At 40.1% G+C, this 16,082-nt stretch overlaps 1 protein-coding gene across 2 annotated transcripts in view; it reads left to right on the forward strand.

The window, feature by feature from the left end:
- IPCEF1 (interaction protein for cytohesin exchange factors 1) overlaps nucleotides 1-16,082 on the forward strand; it is a 59,469-nt gene that overhangs the window by 26,904 nt on the left and 16,483 nt on the right. For both annotated transcript variants that reach the window (XM_037391143.1, XM_037391144.1), the window contains 4 exons: nucleotides 4,131-4,204; nucleotides 5,924-5,995; nucleotides 8,966-9,027; nucleotides 13,012-13,100. In XM_037391143.1, the coding sequence (XP_037247040.1) occupies nucleotides 4,131-4,204; nucleotides 5,924-5,995; nucleotides 8,966-9,027; nucleotides 13,012-13,100 (297 nt within the window). The remainder of the gene's footprint in view (nucleotides 1-4,130; nucleotides 4,205-5,923; nucleotides 5,996-8,965; nucleotides 9,028-13,011; nucleotides 13,101-16,082) is intronic.

Genomic DNA, 16,082 nt, shown 5'->3' on the forward strand with positions numbered 1-16,082 from the left:
CGCAGATTGGAGCTGTTCCACAATAACTAGTTACTTCCCCTTTACAGCACTGTTTTTAAAACTCTTTCTGCACCATTACATTCACTTTAAATATTGAAAAAAAGCCTAGTAACTGATTTACTAAATCTCCTAAAGCCACAACATTTAGGCAATGTATTGAGGCAAGCTAAAAAGGACATCAGTCTCTTTCATTGGATGAATGCATTATGTTTCATAAATATATTTAATTTTTTTTGAGTGAAAAGCTTTTTCTGTGAAAAAGTAGTTACTTTCTTTTTGCCCCAAGCATTTGCAGAGACAGTTGTTGTTATTGAAATTATTTTCCTACAACTGGGCATAGCAAAATGCACGGATTTATATGTTAGGCTAGCCTGCATAAAACCCACAAGACATAAAAGCTTATTATTTTAAACATCCTGACTAGATAGGAAACAGGTCAAGGTTCTTTTAATCTGAGTTTTTTAGGGCTATTTTACAACATTGCAATAAAATCTGAAGGAATTTTGAGTGGAATGTGTGAGTTATAGCGTGCTTAAAGCTACATTAAAGGTAACATTTTTGAGAAAATAAAATATTTAGGACTCCCATACACTTTTAATGTTTGAAAATGCCATTTTTATTCCAAGAATGACCAACAAGATGACTTCCACATGTTCTACCCCTAGTGTTTATTTGGAATTTTATTTGGTGATTGTAATAACTCTCATAAGGTTTTATTGTTATGATTTGTTTTCCTTTTTTTTCTGATAATTATGGAACTACATACCCATCAGACTCCTGTTTTCTGTTATATAGATAGCACATTTGAGATGTTACCAATAGTGCACTAAAAAAAAATAAATTCATACTGTTATCCTCTTTCACTCATACATAAAATGAAACATTAAAATTTCCTTATAAATGCACAAATGTGAAATCACAGACAGAATTAATATAAAATCTGAATGCATCGAGAAAGAATCCATATGAGAGAACATAATCTTTTACCAACTGGAACATGCCAAATACTGCATAAGAAGTCTGGGGATTTCTCTGTTGTAAAACTGGTGAATGTAGATTACTGAAATCAAAGCCTACAGATCTATTTTCATTGGCAATTTACAGAGTATTCCTCGAACTTAGATACTCATTGGATATGTCAGTGGTTCAAGACCAAGTTCTACCTCCGTATGGGTGAGAGCACCTCAGGTGAATGTCCCCACACTGGCTTAAAGGGTCCTGATAATTCACTAGTCTCAGTACAGAACCCGAATGTTCAAATATTTGTATACATTGACTGTTGAGACAGTGACCTATCTAATGCCATTGCATGGGCTTATTCTCCTCATGAGTGCTTGTGCAGCACCCTGCACAATTTATAGGATGCATTCTAGACCAATGGCTCCTGCACCAACAGATAAAACTGGCTGAGCTGTGATTGCATTCATAGCATGTAAGGCCAACCCGCCCCAGACCTTGGTCACCCACTCACCCACCTGGTATCTTACCTAGCTCAGGCCATGGAGTTATTGGTGTGTGGCTGAGAAGGGGGACCTGGGTATATTCCTTCATGTAGGGTCTTCTGGATCTTTTTTTTTTTTTTTAAACTGGGTTTATTTATTCATACTGCAGAGAAACAGCTGACACTGTATATATTTCTCATCCATCAGTGTGTGTAATAATGGCTTTGATACCTCATGAACTGCTTTTTTGAGGTTGGTCTCTGGTGTTGGCTGGTCTTGGGAACCAAACAGGAATTTCAGTGTCCTTGCTGCACCTGGTCTAGTAAATGACCACTCTTTTTGGTACAGAAATGCAGGATAGTATATTCTCTAACTTTAATACAATGCAGCCAATGAGTAGAACTCCTCCTTTACTCATCCCTACTCATCTCAGTGTACCTGGTGTACTATGGATCTGGGATGGAAATGCTAGCTTAAGGTCTAATTGATTGAAATACACTTATTATTTTTTAAAAAAAAAGACTTAAAAAATCCTGTAACTTTTTTTATTTAGTTAATTATTAATTTATCTCAGTGAGTTTAGTCTCACTACATTCTAACCTATGGAATGGAAACAAAAGCTCCCCAAGCCAGGTTCTAAACAAGTTTGACAGATACAAATATAATCAGAGAAAGTTAAAAACCCACAATAGCTAATAAGCACTTTTTGGTACAAATGAAGCCATGTTGCAAAATCAAAGTTTTTTTCAGCTCAGATGCTGATGAACATTTTTTCTTCTGTAATGAAGAAAATAAGAAAAAACCTCCCTTCTACTGCTGCTTTTTCCACCCCTCCACCCCCTGTCCTGGAGCAGGGAAAACTATCCATTTACTGGTGAAGATGAAAAATGTAAACTTCTCATATGAATATTTAACACATTAAAACTGCAGGAATGATGGTTATGCTGTGATTTATTATATACCAGACAACAGATATGCACAGGTGCGCAGAAGCCACCCACTGAAATATCAGTTTTGTATCCATATCACAGTTCCCAGAGATTCATACTTCCAAGCATTAAATCTCGATGAACATCTTTTTATAGTCTCTTCATATTCATGCATTGTGTGACTTGAGATGCTGTCAGTCATCTTCATTTATGCTCTGTCTTTGTAATTTTTGTGTACATTTTACCTGCTTTACGTACACGTTAGTGTATGATTTCTGAATTTTAATATGCTCAGGGATAAGAGCTGGGAGCAGCAAAAAAGTGGTTCAGGAGATAACACTGTGTTTCGGAAAGTACATTTTTTTCCGAACATTATGTGCTACAGACTTTTGTCTACATTATTGCTCCTCTTAGGAGGCTTATTGTGGCTAATCAGGTGAATGTAGATGTAGTACAGGGAGAGGTTTCAGCTGCAGGCAGCAAGAACAGGGATTTGAGGCTGACTGGTAACTCCAGTTTTGCTGGAGCTGTTTTCCGATGCAGAGTCCAGCTGACCTAGAAGAGAGATGTGAATGCTCAGCAAATCCTCTCTTATCCAGAAAGAGATGACTGCATATAATCAATGTACTGTAAATGTCTGCATGGCTTTTGTTTTGTTAACTCCTGTACCATACCTGTGAATTTCTGGGGGGAGTGGCAGCTGGGTGGCCAAATCCATCTGAGGCTGGTTTGTGGTGTTTGACAGCGCTCAGTGGTGTGGGACCATCCCCTTGCACCATTTCACCTCCTGGCATGGAAGCCTCTGCAGTACTCATGTACAGGCCCATATGAGTTATATATATATATATATATATGTATATGTATATGAAATGGTCCATGTTACAATTACCCAGGAAGACCCTCCTCCATCTCTACCTAGGATCATTTTGGGTCACTTTTTCACTTTTGAATTCCTGTCACTATAGACATGTCTTTTTCAAATATACGTAATCGTTATATGTGGTGCTGTTATGTATCTGTGTAACATGGATGCATGTTGTACAATGGAACAAATGCTCCCTTGAGATTGTATGTAACATCCAGACCTGACCAGAGGATATAGCTCAAACTTGTGCTCTTTTATATCATCTATCTCTTTTGAGAAGCTTCTGTTTTTAGAGCTGAGGATCAGTAGTTTCATTTTCTGTGGTCTATGCACAAAGTGTGGCTTTTCTTTGTTGAAAGGAGCTATGTGATCACTGATGGCTGAGAAGGAATTGGGTTCCTCCACCTTCCCACTGTTTTCAGGTCCTGGTTTGATCCAAACCTAAGTTTTGCACTTGACAATTTCAGACTCTGGACTAGACTTATGACTTACTCATGATCCCTGTGCAGGGATGCTCTGATACAAATGCTCCAGGGAGGGGAGGAAAGGGCATCTACCTCAGCACTCTTGTACAAGTTGAGGATCCTTCCTTCTTCAGGCACATTGATATTTGTAATTGTACAATAAATGCTATGCTCATACTCTACCACTTGCACAGACAGGGCAGCGGCTTTCTAGCATCCAGGACTTGTGCAAGTAGTATACGTATAGGAATATTTCTTGTTCCCAAATACTGCCTGAAACAGGGTGTTAATCTGTCCCCATGGTGATAAGCATATATTTTCACAGTATAAAAAACTGTCAAAAACAAGCACTTGCATGTTAAATATCATTGAGCATTGAGCCTGGTAGCTTACCAATTCGTTGATGCGGTGATTTTTTTTTTTTTTTCAGTCTGAAAAAGCAGAAGGATTTATCAGACTTCCAGACTTCAGTGTGGACCAAGCAATTGAATGCAAAAAAAAGCAGTAAGTTTATCTCTTATCCCTACTTTTGCATGATTTTTACAATGCTGCAAGGAATTAAACATCAGTAGTGTCTGACAATGAAGCTGTGAGAAGCTCTTCTGTGTTTTATAAATAATGAGATACTGAGCTACTGAAAGAAAACCATATTGTAAAAAGATTTTTGAAAATTCTCTGCCAGTTGTGCTCTGCTAAAACCACAAATAAAAAAGTAGATCAGTATGCCAAATTATTCCCCTCCCCCCCCCTTCCCCCCTTTGTTCACTGATTATGAGTAAGTTGTAGTCTATCTCAGATACCTTCTCTTGGGTGAGGACGTCAATGGGGGTGTAAGTAACACTGCTTCCCTCCAGGTCAGGACTATTCTTTAGGCTGCTGTGGTGCAGCAGAACTTGGGCTGTATTGAAGTCTCTGGTTTGTGCAGGGAATAAAAACTTCGTTTAGCAGGGTACACATTTCAACATATTCTCTCCAGAATCCATATGCAGCGCTGACTTCCAGCTGCTTCTGAATACACTTCAAAGGTTTGGAGGGGTGTTGCTGCTGTTCAAAGTTGTAAGCTTGACATGGTTTTTATTCTGTCCCTCAAGAGAAAGCCTTTGTTCTTCTGTTAAGGTCTCATGCTGCGATTAGCTGTAGGTGTTCTTGAGATTAACTGGGGGTTTGACTCCTCCAAAGAAAGGAGACAGCTATTTTGAATATGGGGAGCCCCATTTTGTTTTCTCAGAAGAAAGGTTGAGTCACATAGTACAGGACCATGAGAAAATGTTGCCCTTCACTTTTGCAGCTGTTGGCTGTTGATGACTGGGAGGGAAACACATACTCATCACTTACATGGGATAGGTTAAGTTAGGACAACGGTGAAGAGTGACCAGTGCTGCTGTGTCATCTGGGGCCCAGCCAAACAGCGTGTGCTTCCATGGGACAGGGTCAATCACCTACCAAGGAACAAAAAAGGGAAGCCATGCAGTCTCAGGATCGGACACTATGTTTTAGGGGAAAAAAACCCAAACTACTTTGAAAAGTCTTATGGTGAATATTCAACTAAAGCATAGACTGGGGCTGAAACCAACAGGTGAACTGTTGGAGATGGTCAAGGGACTACCTTCATTTTGCTTGTTTCAAACCTGCCACCTAGTTGCCTCTTTGATGCCTCCTAAAACTTGTCTTGGAAAAGGCAGTAAAGAGTCATTCACTATTCACCTGCTGTGTGCAGCTTGTCATTTGGTTGTATAACATGTCCCTTCCCTCAGCCATCAGTGTTCCATGCTGTGGGGTCTTAGCCTAATTAACCACTCATGGAAGCTGTTTCATACCTTGGGTCACCCCTGGTTCTTTCTCTGAACATTTTTTAGCTTTACTTTGCTTTTCAGAGCTGGGAGAAGCAAAACTGCACAGTGTTTGAGATATGGGCACACAACAGAATTATGTAATGGAATAACGGAAGTCTTTGTTTTATTCTTTATACCTTCCTTTTTAGTTCCTCTAGTTTATACCCTCTGAATAATGTATGGCTTAGGAAATGAGCTAAAAATAGACTAGAGTTCTAAGGAAAGAGCTATATGGATGGATAAACTGATCCAGATTAATATATTGGAGTGAATAAATATTTTAAATAATCCATTCAGCTATTATTTTTTCTTTCTTATGGGAACTAGTTTTCTTCATAACTCTTCTATTTTTAGTTTTCTTCATATCTCTTCTATTTTTCTTTTCTTAAAGTGCTATTAAGATCAGCCACCCACAGATCAAGACATTTTATTTTGCCGCAGAAAATGTTCTGGAAATGAACACGTAAGTAGGAGCGACTGGCCATGTTTCATCCTGTCTCACGCCTGAGAACACCTTTCCAAAACTCATTCTTTCACTGTCAAGTGGTTGTTGACAAAGTCATTTGGGGAATTACTGGGTCTGTTTTGTTTTCTGGTGACTGTATGGAAGGAAACTACTGCTATTTGTTCACTTATGACAGTTGGAATCAGAATTGTGTTCTTAGCCTGATTTTGGTATTAATCTTCTACATTTGCTAGTATAAATCCCTTTCTATTAGAGAGGCGCAAAGATCTGATAACAAGTTCATCACCTTGGGAGAAGTGAGGGAAGAAAGGGAGGGAAAAGCTTAATATTGTTTTGTCCAAGAAGTGATCTAGGGCTAGAATATAACAGTGTCTGCTTTCAGAGTAGCATATCAGTTAATAAGGAGGGTTAAAGGGATAGAAAGGGCTGTTATTTAATGTAAGTAAGCAGTTACTTCAATGCCAAACTATGTTGCAGTTAACCAGTCCTCATGACAGATCATAAATCTTTCCCACAAATGTCTGTAACAATTAATTCATGCAGTTTTTAAATGCAAAAAGTAAAATGGATATGAAAAAAGTAAAATGGATATATTAGAAACCACTGAGCTTTCAGAAATAGAAATTATTTGCTGTTGATCCAGTCTGGGCCTATTTATATACATCTCGTATTTTCTTTGTCTTTTTTACTCCAGATTCCAGTCTGTTCACAATGCTATTGCATTAAATGGACAAATACTGGACTCAGAGCAACACAATTTAAATGGGAAGAGAGTGCCTATGATAGTCAGGTCAGGATTTTAATCATGGCTCTGCTGGCGATATTTGTGAGTTTCTTCACAGAGCATTGACTGTTCTTTCCCTCTATAAATAGGGAACCTCATAAATACTTACCAACAACAGAAAATGACAAAGGTTGAGAGAACCTGTGTGATCTTCTGAAAGGGCTATAAATACAGGAATGCACAATACTACAGCAGTGTACATACTTGCATATTTATTCATAAATCTGTACTCTATAGATGCTTACAAGTAAATAGAGATGGAAAAAATGCATTGTCCTTTACAACTTGGAGCAGCACAGAGCATGCTGATGGGGAGATAACCATCCGTTTCTGTATCACTGCATTTCCTACCAGAGCTCCTGAATGGAGTGAGAAGTTCTTGAGGCAGGTGGGCTGAGGATGACTGAGAATGAGGGACTGCTGGACAGGAGTGTTTCTGTTGAAAGTGTAACCCTGGTTGAGAGAGAAGAGGGGGAAGGATGAAGGGAGAAGCAAAAGGAAAATTAGAGCTAATGGAGGACGTTAGTGAGTGCTAACAGCCAGTTTGGAGCCCAGCTGGAAATTCTCAGTGTCTTAATGACACTTTTGAAATGTTTAGTCTCATGTGAGTGAGTGATTGATTGAAGTTTCTGCAGGTGTCCCAGCTCTTATGTCCCCAGAACGGTTTTCTTCAAACTCCACTTCTCGAGTAAATTTCATTTTGGCTTAAAGCTAGGTAGCCTGGTGTTAGAGCAGCTTGCACTATACTGCTCTAATACTAATTCCTCACTGTTGTAACTGATGATGTTTTCCTTGGCAAAGTATAAAATGCATGCATTTAATACATAAAGTACACGCATACTCACGCATATGTCAAAACAGACTAAAAGACATCTGTTCTCTTGGCTCCATTCCTGCAAATACATATGCATGTTAGTGGTTCCAACTGAACTCACCGGGGCATTCATGCATGTCGAGTTACTGGTGTGCATAAATGCTCTCTGGATCATGACCTTTTGTAACTCTTCATGCATATATATCTATTAAATCAATAGTGGGTTTATTAATACAGTCATTTACTTCATTAATTTGGCATGTATTTGCTATTGTCATGCACACATGAGAAGTAAATGTGTGCTGGCTAGCTGAGTGCATTTACCTGGCCAGTTGTATGCAGTTGCTTGTGATCTGTCTTTGTGGTTAATGAAGTCCTGGATTTTTTAGCAAACCTTTTATTTTGTTAGGATTTTTAAAATTTAGAATATCATTCTGTTATGATTAATTGTCAGAAGAAAGTCAAGAATCCACTCTTACAGAAATGATACTTTGTTTTCTTGAATTATGTGGCTCTATTGTTCATACTGCAGTCTAAAAATCCAGCTACTTTGACACTGATCCTACTAGCAAATTTCCCATTGCTTCAGTAGAATCAAGATCAGACACAATGTTTTTTCACAGTTATGAACCTTAGTTCCTGCTCTTCATACCTTCCCTATTTAGGCATTGAGTTTTAATCTGAAAGGCTTCAGATTTTTCAGTCGTTTCTTAAAACCTGGACAGATCTGAATGAACTACAGGCAAACACAATATACAAAAATTATATCTAGGGATTGTTTCTAGCACTAGAAAAATGCAGCCACCTAGGAACATCAATGAAAAAAACCTCTGGTAATAGCTTAAAGCAACACAGGAAGTGAAACTTAGTAAAAACAGAAGTACACAGAGAGTTGAAGAAAGCAGTATATAATGGTCAGAAAGTCTGGCTTTAAATGGCTCATGTTCTTAGATTGTGCTGTGATAGCTTTGGCCAGGGCAGCTGACACCATCTCCTGTGGCTCCTATGCCTTTTGCTTCGTCTCAGGTGACAGATGACAGACACCTCAAGAGCAGGGCCAAGCCACTGACATTATGATACAGCACAGGTACTTTTCCTTTAGCTTCCACGAATGCAGCTCCTTGGTCATCAGAAGTGCTCTTTTCAAGGTCAGGGAAAGATGTCACAGGCAACTAGTCCTGCTCGCCACAGGGAGAATTAATATTCAGGTAACTGTTGCCTTTCTAGAAAGAAGATCTGATCTAAGAAATAGAAAGAAATATTTTACATCTTTAGGTTAATAAAAATAGATACAGATGCATCTGAAAGGGGCAAAACTGAACAGCATGCAAGTACCCCTAACTCTATATTCCCTCTGTTTCAAATACAGGTGGCTAAGTAAGCTGGGAATGGCTGTAGACCCTCAGGCACCCAATGGGAAGAATGAGGAAGGTATGCTCCTAATGGTGGTTTCAGTGTGTAACTACATCATGTTCTTCACAGTTCTTGCTTGGCCAAATGTTTGTCAGCTCTTTCTTTGAAATTGTCAACTTGGGTCCATCTACCGACTGAGCTCAGAGAAACCACACTGACATAGCACAGAGTAATCACAGAAAAAAGAATCAACGGTGAGAAACAGTGCTGCTGAGACACGCAGTGGTCTTGTGAAAGGTGTGTAACTACTTTCTAGCAGTTTGCCAGCTTGCTAAGCCTACCAAATACTAAGAGAAAGAGCTGTACTACTCTGAGTTTTGAGCTGGTAAGGTATATTACAAGAGTTGTGCTGTGGCCCAGGAGCCTGCTAGCTTGGGAACATCTTGTGCAAAGGTTTCAATAACAGCAATGTTCGGGGGTGGTAGTAGTGGTGTACTGAAGACTACAAGTTCATTCAGAGCCAAGCCTAAGTGTTCATTGTGGAATGAGTAATTTTAAAAGTTCCCTATCAATTTATTTATTGTCTTAATTTGCACCCTAACCTAACAGAACATTTTTTGGGGAGGGTACCTGCACTCAGATCACAAAACTGGGCAGAGACAAAGCAAGTCACCTGTCAGAGTGCTTGGGAAAGCTGCTGGTGAGGACACATCCTGGGAGCTTGTTTAGAATGAGAAGTGCTGTGTGTAGTGTTATGTTAACACACCAGGGATGGACTCTGACCTAAGGAACATGTAACATCTGGGCTTTTGACCCTCTGTTTTTAGGGTATTGGTACCCAGCGTCTTTTTTGGAACTTCTCAGGTTGTGAATGAGCTGTCATGAAGAAGAAACAGGTATTTGTAGTAGTATGAACATTTAGGTGGTGCAGCCCATTTTGTCTAAGCACTGAAATGTTCCTGTCTGCATCCCTTTTGCAGTTTCCCAGAATAAGGTTATGCTTTAAGTCCAGGCTTTGGACATGTAATTGCACTATTGATCAGTTTGATCTGGCTCTGTTTATATTCTGGCTCCATTTATACTCTGCCTTTTATAATAAAAGCAGCTTTAGGGCTCGTAATCATACACACCACCAATTTCTGAAGACTCAGCAGGTCTCATCAATTTCTTTGTTTTCAGTTAATGGTTCCTCTTTATTTCTTGTTAGGAAACTTGTTAATTCCCATGCTCCCAAGTTACTTAGAAATGCATGTGTCCTCTTTGAACCCAATATTGTATAAAAACAGTCAGAGATAATCAGGATAAAGGTCTATATTGAGTATTAGACTATGTAGCAAGAGCTGCATAGTAATTGTACTCAGGGAGGAAGCGTTGAAATATGTTGTCCATGTTTTCACAAAGCAGGAGTCGGATGGAAGATGAAGATCATGAAAATTCTATACATGAAAACAATTTTTCTTTAAAGCCTCAAAAAACGTAGCATTGGTTGTGTTGGCTGAATTGAGAATTCAATTCAAAATGAGTCAGCCCACTAATCTTAATTAAAAAAAAAATGACAGAAAGATACAAAATAATCTACTCAACCTCTGCATCAGGTTATCTAAGTACCCTGCAGCGAACATAACATAGTTAAGATTTATTCAGCTTTTAAAGCTGGTGGCCCACTTCCACTTCAGAAAAAGGCATTCCAGTTCTGGTTTCAAGCACATCTCATCTTTGCAAGTGTGTTTTGTCACAGGTGCTCCAGCAGCAGCCTTGAGCATGGGTTTGAGCATGGGTTTAGCACCCCACTGACATGCTTGAGGGGACGTGCCCTTGCAGGGGCATTGCTATGTTTCAGAAAAACGCTGTCTTACCCACAGTCACTTCTGTTCCTACTAACCTGGTTCTTTCCTCTGTATCACACATCATAACTCTTCAGGAGGGTCTTGGCACTTGTTATGGCAGTTCTTGTGTATTCATGTACTTTCAATGCATTTTAACACCCCCCCCTCCAACCCCATTTGCCTGTTCAGAGTATCAGAAACAGCTGTTGATTCTTTTTCAGTTCTTCTGTGTGCCTAAAAGAGGAGCTGTAGAAACAATAAGCTCTTTGCTAAGAGTTATTCAAGAAGGCATTAATAAAGCCTTAGAATTTGATATAGGCCTTATTGCAGCCAGTTTTAGTTCTTTATGCTAAGATGTGCCAGCACATATTTCCAGTAAACAGAGTAGCAACTATGCTGTTAAAACCCCCTATAGTTCTGCAGGCAGTACGGGGAGAAAAAGTGATGAATCTCTTTAAATTTGACTTTGTTAACATAGAAACTTATCTCTGACGTATAAAACTTTTCTCTCAAAAATTTGTTCCCCTCACACTATACTTATTAAAACACCCAAATGACAAGCACAAAAAAGATGATGTGTGGGTATTTAGTTAAAAGATGGGATAATCACAGGTGATTTCCCAGAAACGGTGCCAACACACTGCTTTCTAGTGGTGTGAACCCAGAAGTCCAGCTCTTACAAAGTAATCCCAGAACATAAACAACCCTCACCTACTTGGGGAGAGACCTGGTGGGATGTTTCCACTGGAGAGTCCCAGTTGCCCTGGGACAGCACAAGTTGCTGCATGCCCCAGCAGCGGAGGGAGAGGCAGTGCAGAGTGCTAGCTCGCATGGGGAATGCAGAAGCAGGGCAGCCTCTGCTCTCCTGACCCTTGGTACTCACTCAGGTTGTCCTCATTAAGCTCCAGCTGTGTCTTTGCAACCTTTCATGTCCCCAGCTCTGTCGGATGGGGATGAGCACTGTCACCCCTCACACGTGGTGCAGGGCAGGATGCAAGCACTTGCTGCTGTAAGGGTTGGAAGTGAAAAAGGACTGTCGTTAAACCCCAGCTGGCAACCAAGTACCACGCAGCTGCTCACTCACTCCATGGGGTGGGGAGGAGAATCAGGAAAATAAGTAAATATTTGGGTTGAGATAAGAATAATCTAATAATTGGCATAAAATGAAATATAGCAATAATAGTAGTAGTAGTAGTAATAAAAATAATAATAGTAGTGGAATAATAATAATAGTAGTGATGAAAAGGAGAGGGAGGGATAGAGGAATAAAATTCAAAAGGAAAAACCAAAACCAAATGATGCACAATACAATTGCTCACCACTTGCTGACCAACGTGTGCTGGGAGATTTAGCAGAGGAAGTGATCTTGCTCGGTGGTTGCAGCCAGACCCTGGGAATAGGAACCAGCAACTTACTGCCTCCTCTTTCTTGTGTCTCATTCTATCAATGATTAGCACTTCATTTAATCCACTTTTTAAAAGCATCTAAGATTATGCTTTCACCTGCTACACAGGTAGCTGAAAGAAATAACAATGTGATTACCTGCCTGCCACTTGTCAAGGGATATTGAGAGTCCATCAGCTTACTTTTTATTAAATAATAATTAAAAAAAAAAAAAGAGAAAAAAAATGAGTGGTGCATATAGTGCTAAAGTACTGTGTTTACTTCTAGTACTAGCTCTGCACATGTACTGCCATACCACATGGCATGCCTATGTGAGTTACTGTGTGGTGACAGAAGACTCTCATAAGGCTGCTCTATGGTTTCCAAAGCACTATGTAAGCAATCTGTTTCCTCCAAAACTGCAGCCAAAACACCAGTGCCTGTTGCTAGCTCCAGGAAAACTTACTAGTTACAGAGATTAAGGGACAGCATCTGCTACTTGCAGTTTGTCTCCCTAACTTAGACTACAAATGATGCAGCCTTTAAAAGAAAGGGAGGGGGGGAAAAAACCCACCCCAAACTTATTTGTGAAGCTATTTAGAGGAGGGACACCTAGTGTTTCCAGCCATAGCAGATTTTTTTACTTAAAAAAAAAGAAAAAAATACTGCCATGAAGTAGTACCACATTACCACAGGTGGGTTAATTTTCACTGTAGGAGACACTGATGTTACAGCATGGTCCTCAGCCCAGGACATCCTATTTGGTGATCTTTGGTTACCGCAATGCTGTGAGGAATAAGTAAGCATTGGTCTAATACTTCTTTTTTTGCTCATTTTTCCATGTCTGCCTCAGAATGCTATAGTGAAAGTGAACATGATGATCCAGAAATAACAGACACACCACCTCCTCCCTACACAGTCCAGCCACCACCTCCTTCTTCGGTAAGTAGGTTGTAATTATCCTGTTTCTTCTTGCTAGCTGGTTGGAACAAAACTTTCTTGAGGTGGTGGACCTTTGAGGACTAACCTAAAAAGTGGCTGGAAATGTTGACCCTGTGTGCCTGTGACATGAGGATGCGCTGACTGCCCCTGCCCCATGGCAGAACATGCAGTTATTGCAACCTGTGCTGCCGGGAGCCTCATGCTGTAAAAGAGCAGCTATTTCAGATGGAGGCATATTTGTCTTGCTGGAGAATGGAAGATGTCCCTACCTCATATGCATGCTGTGTCTTTTCTTTACAAGGTTTTTAACACACTGCCATAACCTAGATTTTCATACTATTCTTTTTGTAAAAAAAAACTGTCCCAAATCTTCTTTCTTTTTGTGACCCTGGTAGCATCATCCAACAGATTTGTATTTATATTTATTTGAGCTGTTCTTAAGGCTACTGAATTTGAAGCTACTTTTGTGGCACTGAAGTGAAGGGAAAGAGGCCTCTTCTTACAGTGATAAAATTGGTTCTTTTCCTCTACTTCTGAAAAATAGATTATAAAAACACGAAAAAAGGCACCCTCCCAAAATCTATGCTATTTTTCTCTCTCGCTGAAGCAGATTTGCCCGGAATCTTCCTTCCTGCCTTGCTTCATCTCATAAATTAGAATAAGCACTATGTACTCTTATGCATCTAATCAAATTGACTTGCCTAATTATTAGCCACTTATCACCCTATTAATCTTATTTCTATACTGTTGCCCTTCCCAGTGATCTCATCTCCCTTTACATGTGCTTTAAGATATGAGGTTTACTTAATTCTGTGTTTAGAAATGAGTAATCTGGTTTGGGATGGTAATGCAGCTGAAACAGGGGATCCTGAGTTTAAGCCTTTCCCTTCCCCAGCTGAAAGTTAACATTGAGGGCTATGCAGCAATATATTTAGTACTAAATCACCTCATTGCATCTCATGGAAGGGAAGTGTCTGCTGCCTCACTGGTGTGGTACAGGTTCCCGTATAGCACACTGAAATGATACCCAGTAGCTGCAGTTGGCACAGAGGCAGTGAAGCAGGAGCAAATTTGAAATACACAGATGAGCTGGAGAAGCTTGCGCGGTCACAGGCAACAATAAAAGGAGATGTCAAGCGCAGGGTTGCCTATTTGGCAATCCTTAGTTAGCTTCTGCAAAACTGGGAGTGTATATCACACTGTCACTCACTTGCCCCCTTCTGCTTCAGTCAGATAAGCCAGTCTTCACTTCCCCTCCTGAAACAGCTGTGTAATGTTAATCACTGTAAAACAACCCACCCGGCACTCAGGGGGTGCGTGGTGTCCGCTGCTGTGTAAAGCGTGATTCTTCATTGCCTGTATTAACTGGAAGTTAAATGTGGCTGAGTGGCTATAAATACCGGAGAAAATAGGAACCTTGGCAATATGTCTTCAGGAGTTATTCTAGGCCCAAGGCCGATAATGAAGCATCTTGAATTTTATGCCTCAGTGGTTTGCCTTTAAAAGGCTGTAGATGTCTTTCCCGTCTGCTCACCTCTGAGAGAATGCCTGCATTTTTCCAGATGATGAGTTTTAAACAGGTGCTGTTTTTTAGTTTTCTGTTTTTCTGGCTTCCTGCTGCTTGTCAGTCTGTTGCTGCAGAGGTGATCTCCGGTTGTATCCTTCCCATATGCTCCTCTTGAGTGCTGGGCTCCACGTTTCAGCAGGGGACACATAGGAGGCAGGCAGTGGTGCAGGTGCTGGGGGGTCCTGCTTTCTCAGCCTTTACCTTAAAGGTAAAGTTATCCTCCCTCCAGCCTTTAGCTCTCTCAGCTGATTTTCCTTCTCCTCATCCCCAGCTTAACATCCCTTCCCCCATGGACAAAGGTTAGTGTCTCCTGAGAAAAATTGTCATTTTTTTCACCCCAGAAGTGGCCACAGGAGCCAACACAGCTGTGTTTGACTGCAAAACAGTCTTCTTTTAAACACTTGATTTAATGACCCTTTCCCTTCTGGACAAGTACTGGAGCAAGGAAACTGGAACTGTTGGGAAAGAACAGCTCCTGATGGAAAGTCAGTTCTAGGAGTGGAACTCTTGGTTGTCTCAGGGAAGGCTGGTTAAACGTTGCTTGCTGCCTGTTTATTTGCTGTGGAGTTTTTGAACCAAGCTGTGAGGTCCCAAACATGTGACGGATTTGGGTTGACACTCTGTGGGTACACCACTTTTGGAAGGCTTGCTTGAACCTTTTCACATTGCTACTGCAAGAGACACTTATCCTGGAAACCCAGCCCAGGATCAAGAATGCCACAGGCAGCAACTGGGGTTCATTATTTTATATAATTTTTATCTTTTTTTACTGTTGCACTTCTTCCTTCCAAGTGCCAAAGGGATTTTGCAAAATATTAGGAGCTATACGTAATTTCGAAAATCAGACCAATACTCTTTTAAGCAGAAAGGCCTCCATACTTCTCGAGATCAACTCCAGACTTAAAACTGTTAAGCCTGGAAATTAATAGCCACCCAGGTGCAGGCTCTATGACATACTAGAACAGCAAATATTTTGCTGTAATTCTAGCACAAAATTTTCACTTGCTGATCCAAACCATTCTGAATCTTGAAAAATAAAAGAGTAGTGATTATGAGCTTTCTATGTCTATGCATGCTTTTGGGTACTGTGGAAGAAAAAAGCAAGCGAGGAACAAGTAAACTTTAACATCTGTAGGAGAAAAGTTAAACTGACCATCTGCATTGACTTCTCCACATGTGAATGGATTTAAAGTTTTAAAAGCAGCAGCTATATATTGAGACAATAGATTTCAGCAGTCCCAAAAGAGCAGTTGAGGTGTTTCATGGTGATAATTTTTCTTTAAAAAATGCCTAGAGACTCATTGATCTTCAGTGGAATCCTTATGATCTGCTGGCTCAAGCATCTGCATTTTAAAATGTCCTCAAATGGACATTTATTATTATATGGATGATTGCAAAACTTCCAAAGGAACTGC

This window comes from Falco rusticolus, chromosome 6 (genome assembly GCF_015220075.1).
Source record: "Falco rusticolus isolate bFalRus1 chromosome 6, bFalRus1.pri, whole genome shotgun sequence".
In the NCBI taxonomy this organism is placed as follows: Eukaryota; Metazoa; Chordata; class Aves; order Falconiformes; family Falconidae; genus Falco; species Falco rusticolus.